Below are 10146 nucleotides of genomic sequence, written 5' to 3' on the forward strand. Positions count from 1 at the left end.
CTCCTCACTTCTTTACCCACCAAAATCCTCTTCCTTTCTTTCTCTCTTTCATTAGATAAAGAGACACACATATTCACACAGAGAGAAATCACATAGAGTCACAAAAACCAAAAGATGTGCAAAGGACCTGTAAGATTTATTTAAAAAAAAAAGAAAAAAAAACCTGATTGAGCATTATGATACAAAGAAACTCCAAACATGCCATTCAGTTAATTTTATGATGACCACCTACTGTCCCTAAGAGTGGTTTGTGTACCTGCTGTGACCCTCTTAGAAAAAGCTAAGTTATCATTTGCAAGTGGTTATGAATTGAATATATCTTCTGAGTTAACAATGGGGATCATTGTCCATTTCCCGTCTTACCACTGGGAACCCATCCGACCCAGACCTATGTCTACTGCCAGAAATTTTATGTATTCATGTATACATCAGCCCTGTGATGCTGAGGTGTGAAATTGTGTCTCTGTCCTTCTTCCCTTACCTAAGCCATTCTCTTATTGACTTTAATAAAAATCGGATGGCCAATTAACTGGACACTGAATGGAAGGTGGAACTTCCTGGGAGGGGGAAAGGAAGAAGGAGTCCTAATTTCAGTTTTTAGGATCATCCTTCTGTTGTTGCATCATTCTGGATTGTTTGGGAACCTGCTCTGTTAATAACTCAATCAAATTCAACCCAATTTCACAACTGGAAACTTTGCCTGACTGCAAAAGATGGCCCGTTCAGACTCTCTATCCACCATTACTAGGAATTCCCACTAGGGTCACCCTTGTAGATTCCTAGAAATTTCCACTAAACTAGATTTTCACACTGCCTTCCAAATGTCCCCAAATGCCCCCAATTCCAGGTCACTTTACTCACATTTCCTTTCTCCAAGCCTAACCCACCCATCCTGCTAACATCTCCACCTGCCCCAGGTCCTTCTCCATTACAAAACTAAAAATAAAACTTCCATGGAACACATTTCCACCACTCTAAACATTCTAAATTAATGTTTCTGAGAGATACTTGCACACCACATTTATTGCTTGTCAGACACAATAATCATAAATATTTAAAATTCAACATACCACTGTACACTACTTAAAATGTCATTTTATTTTAGAAATTTAGATAATTTCCTAATAGGGAAAATGAGTGGAACTGAATACCATATGTTTAATCAAAGTAAATCAGATCTTAAAACATCCCTCAGATTCACAAAATCTTTCTTCAAATGAAAAAAAAATTCATTTCAGCAAAGGAAGTCTCTAAATGTCTTCAGAGTAAAAGGAAGATGGCTCATGGAGGGGATCAATCCATATAATCTAAATTTAGCTGAAACATGTATAACAGAATTAGAGCAATTTGGGGAAAGAAAGAACAAAATGAAGAAAGGCAAGATAGGGAGAATCTTTTGTGGAATAATATGAACAAATCTCAATGATACATGCATCTGCAAATATGATAATTAGTATTTGTAATAATTTAAAACAATAACTAACATTTTCAGCAGTATTAAGTACGTACAAACATTAAATTGTCATCAGCTCAAAAGAAAAAAATAATTGCATTATGGAAAAGGTTGACCAGTTTCTTATGAAGCAAAGGTAAGTTGACCACTAATTTTAGTTCTGTTACTCATATATATTTATCCATGTTTAAAGTAAACCCATCCATGAATATGCATGTACAATTTATACTTATAATTTTAGGTATCAGAAACAACATAAATAACTCCAAGTGGAAAAGATAAGTAAATTGTTAAATATACACAAGATAGACTATTACTATTCAATAAAATGATATAAGCAAAAAAATAAATCTAGCACATAAATTGGCATTATATCATAGAAAATAAAACAGATTCAAAATTTACATAGTATATCTATTAACCATAATCCTTTCTTATGAATGTGAATGGTCATAACTCAAAATTGCTTTATTTCTCAAACAATAATAATTAACAACTTTCTGCTAATTCTTGTTTCAATATTAACTGAGATAAGTTATAAGCAAGTGAGCTATCCTTCTGTATTATGGAAGAAAATCATATGCCTTTTGTACATTTCCTGAAATTTACTTTTAATTGATTATAAAACCAAAGGTTATTTATTCTTCTTTTTGAGGAATTTACATTGAAAAAAGTATAAACAGAGAGATGTGTTGAGTAGAAGTTATTAGCTTATTTTGTTGTTAGTTATGTTTTAAATGAAATAGAATTATACTATGACCCTCATTCTTGCCTTCAGTGCCTCTCAGCTGCTCTCACCTAAGTCTTTCTTCTGTCCACTCATTCTTGTTGATAGCCTCTGGAGTTTTCTTGAATGTATATGTACACACACACACACACACACACACACACATGTATGTATGTATGTATGTATGTATGTATGTATGTATGTATATATGTATGTATTATGGTTTCAGGGATGACCAATCTGCCTTGAACTATCAAATAAGGCATCTAACCCCTGAGAGAGGCCAATTGTCTCAGCAGTAATTAATTGCCTATAAATCCTTGACACTATCTGCTGTTAGAATTTTTCACTGATTGTTCATACATAGTTATGTTCAATGACAAGGCAATCTTATTGTATCCATAGTTAACATTGTACACCAGAGTTTTTGCATAGAACTTTTCATCTCTGAATTTCTTAAAGTGTAGATTAAAGGATTTAGCATGGGAGTGAATACTGTATAAAATACAGTAATATATTTGTCACTAGAAAAGTTATAAACAGGTCTGGCATACATGAAAATGCAGGGAACAAAAAAGAGGGTAACTACCATGATGTGGGAGCTGCAGGTGGACAGAGCTTTGCGTCTCCCTTCCTGACTATAATTCTTAAGAGATCTAAGGATTATTCCATAGGACACTATAAGAACTATAAAGACTACAATGCACATGGCTCCACCATTGGCAATGAGGGCGAGACCAATGACATAGGTGTCAGTGCATACAAGTCCCAATAATGGGGACATATCACACATAAAGTGGTCAATAATATTTGGACCACAAAAAGGAAGGTTGAAAACAAAGACAATTTGAATCATGGAGTGTGTAAAACCTCCAACCCAGGAAAATCCCAACAAAATGATACAAACCTTTTGATTCATGATGGTCAAATAGTGCAGTGGCTTACAGATTGCCACATAGCGATCGTAGGCCATTGCCACCAGAATGACAATCTCAGTACCACCAAATAAATGCTCTATAAAGAGCTGGCTCATACAAGCTGTGAAGGAGATGGACTTTTCATCACATAGCAAGTCGAAAATCAACTTTGGTGAGATGGAAGTGGAATAAACAATGTCAAGGAATGAAAGACAGGCAAGAAAGAAGTACATTGGAGAGCCCAAAGAGGGGCTGGCAATCACTGTCACCACAATGAGCAGGTTGCCAACCATTGTCACAATGTAGATGAGCAAAAACATGACAAATAATACTTTTTGACCTGCAGGATCCTTAGTAAGTCCCAGAAGGACAAATTCTGTGACATTGTTTCTTTCTCCCATTGACACTTTCAGTGGGCTATTATCAAAGATGGCATCTCATGAGAAGATTTGCTGTGAAGTTGTGAGCATGATTCCATTATGACATGGGAAGTATCATTTTCTTTTACAGTGATGAACTTGCAGTAAATATTTAGTAAACAATTCTGGAGTTTTCCTTATAATAGTCCAAACAGATTTCCTGTTGTTAATTCTATTCCTCTTACTGTGGTTTTATTTTTTTTTATCTTTATGAAATTGGGTATTTCTTATTTACATTTTGATTGTTATTCCCTTTCCCAGTTTCTGGGCCAACATCCTCCTAACCCCTTCCACTCCCCTTCTCTATGGGTGTTCCTTCCCCATCCTCCCCCCATTACCGCCCTCCCCCCAACAATCACGTTCACTGGGGGGTTCAGTCTTGGCAGGATCAAGGGCTTCCCCTTCCACTGGTGTTCTTACTAGGCTATTCATTGCTACCTATGAGGTTGGAGCCTTACTGTGGTTTTATTAACAGTACAAATAGTACTGTTTCTCATGACCTCACTGGTTCTATGCATTGTTGTCATCCCTGAACTTCAATTATTTAAAACATATTGAATTATCAGAGTTATCAGGAATGACTGAAACATAACTCTTACTTTTCAAAAATTAAGTTTCCATGCCATTAATAAAACTTCATTATATCAAATGCTACAGAAACATTTCTGTAACTCATTTTATCTCATAAGAATATCTTCAAAATATAATTTTGATTTATATGATCATAAAGCTCATTTCATAATATTGTAACACTAGGCAGATGACCTGTACTTCTCAAAAGACTTTCAGTCTACATGGGACTATCAGGAAATCTGAAGAGAATTGACTTGAAACTGCATTAAGAACTACAAATGTATTTGTCATATTTCTGTCTATAGCAATGATTTCAACTACTTCTTATGAGACTTCTCAGAAATCACAATTCTGACTACACCTCCTTGATTTTATTGGATTCAAATAACTTATCTAGCCCATGATATCAACTTCTTAATCAAAAATTAATTTTTCTTGTTCTTAAATGACATAATTAGTAAAACATGAGAAAACAGAAACTAAGAACTGCAGTAGAGAACGCTAATTATTAGTATTAAGTATGATCTTCCTGGGTGTAAAATGCTCAGTTAGAAATATTTGTCCACATTCACGAAAGCAGTATCTCATAGGGAAAAGTCAATCCTTGTGATAGGAAGGCATGTGTCTGGATCATTTTCTAAGTTAGTTACAGAGAAAAGAATTAAATGGGATGATTTCATAATCTTTACAAATTGTCTAGAAGAGACTTAATCAACCCATCTTTTCACACTTAGCTATGATTTTCTTTTCTTTTTCATTTTTTTCGGTCATATTAAAATCCCTAAGTTCATTACTGTTTTTAGAAAACATAATCACTGATAAATAGGATACAGTAACTGTAGTACTCAAATAATGACTTCAGTTAGCTCATTGATAGTGTGTAGAAAGGCACCATAACATATTTGGATGAAGAACCTAGTTCACTGTTGAATAATATGGACTTTGCAATGTTTTGGCTACACTTCAGTCTCAAGTAGATTCCCTTGTTGTGACAGTGACCTTGACCCATATGATAAACCTACCAACGTTTCACTCCATCATTTTACCAAGGAGCACACATTATTTGCTCTATTCACATTCCCTTGTGAGACTATCTAACCTTAAAGAAATAGCGTAGTACACGATAAGAATATTTACCTTGTATTCCAAGTCTGTGGTTTCAAGAACACATACCTTGCATTTGCCTTCAGTGGAGGAAGTCACAACTTCTTTTATTAATAAATGCTATGCTGAATTAAACAATCACGTTTGTGAATACAAACACAAAAATATGCTAAAACATTACCACTACTTTATTGTAGAAATGCAATTCAAAATTCTTGGTCCCTGTGAAAATAAAAAAAAAAAAAGTAAAGATACTTAGTTTGCAAAAATATGTATAAAATTGATTAAATTTGTGGAAACTAATTATTCAAACCCATTTAGAGTCACACATAAAAAAGGTAAGCATTAAAGGGAACTGCATGAATTTTTTTCTTTCAGTGTGTTTTGGTGAAGCAGCAAGAAGGGTATTTCTTTGAGGATTTATAGAAGCTAACCTGTGCCTAGCTATTAAATGTTTTTAACATTTACAATAACAACAAAAAGCTGAGATTAAGCACATAGAAAAGCTGATGATAGTTTTCTCATAAATATAGAGACCTCTTCAGTTTTTTACTAAATCCCAGACAACTGACAACTTCCACAAGCTTCAACAAGCAGTGATAAATAAAAGAGAAGACAAGAAATTAAGGACTAAATACTAAGACGTCTTTCACCTTGGGTATAATTGAGTTTCCAAATATCTATTGGGTCATTCGAAAGTAAAAATAGTTGTCACGTTTCTGTATGCAGATCATTTTACATATTTGTGTGTGACTTTATGTCATCAATATTTTCAACAGATGAGCTTGTTAGAAGGCATGAAAGATGTTCAAATGAAATCTCTCCTGGACAGGTTTATTTTCCTGAACAATCTCTAGGGGAAAGGGGCTAAGTTATTACAAGGAGAGTAGTTAGACACCAAGGGACATGAGAAACCAGTAATGTTATTTATGCACACTAACTTAAAGTCTCGCTATTTTCCTGACAGCTACCTTTCTTGTTATCAGAAGGTACTCTGCATTCTGGTGGGGGGTGGGAGTTATCAACAGCCCTACAAATCTATGCTCCCAAAAACATGACTGCCCTATCAAGACATGCAAAATGATGCAATAGAGGGAAGGAACTCATCCCTTCTATTGTTGACATAGCCAAGAACATAGGCCTGAAAGTTCATAAACACTCCAGGAAATCCTACCTCTACAATTTAGTTAAATTTAGAAGAGTATTCAACTTGCATTCTAAGTGCTTATCCATATATTCATAGACTAGTGCAACTTTTGTCCCCATATCAAAGCAAATTTTCTTTGCAGTAACAAACGTTAGTAAAGAGAACCACAACTAGTCAGAGAAAGAAGTGGCTATGGAGTGTTCAACCCTACATAGGATGTCTCTAACTTATCTTCTCCTCTACAGCTCAGGAAAGATCCAAAGGCAAGATCCAAACTCTGTAAGCACCACTGATTCATGAGAAATATGTCAAATCACTTTTACCCTAACATGATACAGCCGTTCACCAGGCATTTACAGAGGCCATAGATAGCTGCATAATACCTTTACAAGATCAAATCATTCAACCAGGCAACATCTTTGGTCTCACATTTATCTGAGGAGATATTTGTAATTGAAAGTTAATTAGCTTGGCCCTCTACTCATATACACATGGACAACATTAATTGGACTCAAAAAGAACATGTAGTTGAGAAGGGAAAGTTTCAGATTGGGGTTTAGAAGGTATAGGAAGAAGGGAATAGGGACAGTATATAATAAAAATACATTGTATATGTCTATAAAATTCTCATATCTTAGAATAAATACTACACAAAAGATAAAACAAGGTATTAAATATCTTACCACGTACATCTACACAATGGAATATTACTCAGCTATCAAAAACAATGACTTTATGAAATTCATAGGCAAATGGAGGCAACTGGAAAAGATGACCCTGTGTGAGGTAACCCAATCACAGAAAAACACACATGGTATGCACTCATTTATAAGTGGCTATTAGCCCAAATGCTTGAATTACCCTAGATCCACAGAACACATGAAACTCAAGATGGGTGATCAAAATGCGAATGCTTCACTCCTTCTTTAAAAGGGGAACAAGAATACCCTTGGCAGGGAATAGGGAGGCAAAGATTAAAACAGAGGCAGAAGGAACACCCATTCAGAGCCTGCCCCACATGTGGCCCTTACATATACAGCCATCCAATTAGACAAGATGGATGAAGCAAAGAAGTGCAGTCCGACAGGAGCCGGATGTAGATCGCTCCTGAGAGACCCAGCCAGAATACAGCAAACACAGAGGCGAATGCCAGCAGCAAACCACTGAACTGAGAATGGGACCCCCGTTGAAGGAATCAGAGAAAGAACTGGAAGAGCTTGAAGGGGCTGTACAACAATACCTAGCAACCAGAGCTTCCAGGGACTAAGCCACTACCCAAAGACTATACATGGACTGACCCTGGGCTCCAACCTCATAGGTAGCAATGAATAGCCTAGTAAGAACACCAGAAGAAGGGGAAGCCCTTGGTTCTGCTAAGACTGAACCCCAGTGAATGTGATTTTTGGGAGGAGGGCGGTAATGTGGGGAGGATGGGGAGGGGAACACCCATATAGAAGGGGAGGGGAGGGGCTAGGGGGATGTTGGCCTGGAAACCGGGAAGGGGAATAACAATTGAAATGTAAATAAGAAATACTCAAGTTAGTAAAGAAAAAAAGAAAAAAAATCTTACCACAAAGGCAAAAGTACAGAATCACAAGCACATAATGGCACCTACAACAAAAACATGACAAGATCTAACTATCATTTCTCTTTGATATCTCTCAATATCAACAAACTCAATTCCCCTATAAAAAGACATAAGCTAAAAGACGGGATATGCAAAAAGGATGTGGCATTTCACTGCATGCAAGAAACAAACCTCAATAACAAAGACAATCACTACCTTGGAGTAAAAGACTGAAAAAAAGTTTTCTGGGCAAATGATCCCAGAAAACAAGCTGTAGTTGCCATTCTAATATCCAATAAAATAACCTTTTAACCAAAAGTTATCAAGCAAGATGAAGAAGGACACTTCAAATCCATCAAAAGAAAAATCCACCAGGACAAAAATCTCAGTCCTGAATGGATATGCCCCAAGTGCAAGGGTGACACATTCATAAAAGTAACTTTACCTAAGCTCAAAACAAACATCGAAGCTCACACAATAATAGTGGGACACTTCAACACCCCATTTTCGCTAATGGAGAGATCATAGAAACAGAAGCTAAACAAAGACAGAGTGAAACTAATAAAGATTATGAACCAACAGGATTTAGCAGACTTCTACAAAACATTTCGCCCTAAAACCAGAAAATATACCTTCTTCTCAGAATCTCATGGTACCATCTTCAAAATTGACCATATAATCAGTCACAAAACAGGCCTCAACCAATACAAGAAGATTGAAATAATCCCATGCACCCTTTCAGATCATCACAGACTAAGGCCGGTCTTCAACATAAACAACAACAACAACAACAAAAAAACAAAACAAAAACAAACAAAAACAAACAAACAAACAAAAAAAAACAGAAAACCCACATATCATGGAAACTGAACAACTCTCTTCTCAATGATTACTTGGTCTGGGAATAAATATAAAAAGACATTAAAGACTTAGTGAAATTCAATGAAAACGAAGACACGGCATACCTAAACTTATGGGACACAATGAAAGCAGTAATCTGGAAAGTCCAGAGCAGTAAGTGCACTGGTAAAGAAACTGGAGAGATCTTATACTAGTAACTTAACAGCACACCAGAGGGCTCTAGAACAAAATGAAGAGAAGTCACTCAAGAAGAGTAGAAAGTAGGAAATAGTCAAACTCAGGGCTGAAATCCACCAAATAGAAACAAAGAGAATAATATAAAGAATCAACAAAACCAAAAGCTGGTTCTTGGAGAGAATCAACAAGATAGATAAACCCCTAGTCAAACTGACTAAAGGGCCCAGAAACAGTATCCAAATTCACAAAATCAAAAATGAAAAGGAAGATATAACAACAGAAATGGAGAATATTTAAAATATCATGAGATCCTACTATAAAAGCTTATACTCAACAAAACTGGAAAATCCAGATGAAATAGATGGTTTCCTAGACAGATACAACATACCAAAGTTAAATCAAGAACAGGTAAACTTTCTAAACAGGCCTATATCCCATAAGAAAATAGAAGAATTCATTAAAAATCTCCCAACCAAAAAAAGCCCAGGGTCAATGGATTTAGTTCAGAATGCTACCAGACCTTCAAAGACCTCATACCAATATTCCTCAAACTATTCCATAAAATAGTAACAGAAGGAGTATTATCTAATTCATTCTATGAAGCCACAATTACTCTAACACCTAAACCACACAAGGACCCAATCAGAGAGAGAGAGAGAGAGAGAGAGAGAGAGAGAGAGAGAGAGAGAGAACTTCAGACCAATCTCACTTATGAAATCATTGCAAAAATACTCAATAAAATTCTCCCAAGCTGAATCAAAGAACATGTCAAAATCATCGTTCACCATGATCAAGTAGGCTCATCCCAGGGATGCATGGTTAGATCAATATATAAAAATCCAATAAATAGCCCACTATATAAACAAATTTGAATGAAAGAAATCACATGATCATCTCTCTAGATGCCAAAAAAGCATTTGACAAAATACAACACCCCTTCATGTTGAAAGTATAGGAGAGATGAATTCAAGGCCAGTAACTAAATATAATAAAAGCAATATACAGGAAAACAATAGCCAATACAAAATTAAATGGAAAGATACTTGAAGCAATGCCCCTAAAATGGGGGACAAGACTAGGATGCTCACTCTCCCCATATCTATTCAATTCATATCTACTCGAAGTTCTAGCTAGAGCAATAAGAAAACAGAAGGGGGGTACAGATTGGCAAAGAACAAATCAAGGCATCACTATTTGTATT

The 10146-nt window shown here is 35.7% G+C and overlaps 1 protein-coding gene across 1 annotated transcript; it reads right to left on the bottom strand.

Moving 5' to 3' along the window:
• Positions 1–2553: 2553 nt before the first annotated feature.
• Or4a73 (olfactory receptor family 4 subfamily A member 73) lies at positions 2554–3498 on the bottom strand. The gene has a single exon (NM_001001066.1). It carries the CDS (start codon positions 3496–3498, stop codon positions 2554–2556), a length of 945 nt encoding a protein of 314 aa, NP_001001066.1.
• Positions 3499–10146: the final 6648 nt, after the last annotated feature.

The sequence above is a fragment of the Rattus norvegicus genome, chromosome 3 (genome assembly GCF_021556685.1).
Source record: "Rattus norvegicus strain SHRSP/BbbUtx chromosome 3, alternate assembly SHRSP_T2T, whole genome shotgun sequence".
NCBI lineage: Eukaryota > Metazoa > Chordata > Mammalia > Rodentia > Muridae > Rattus > Rattus norvegicus.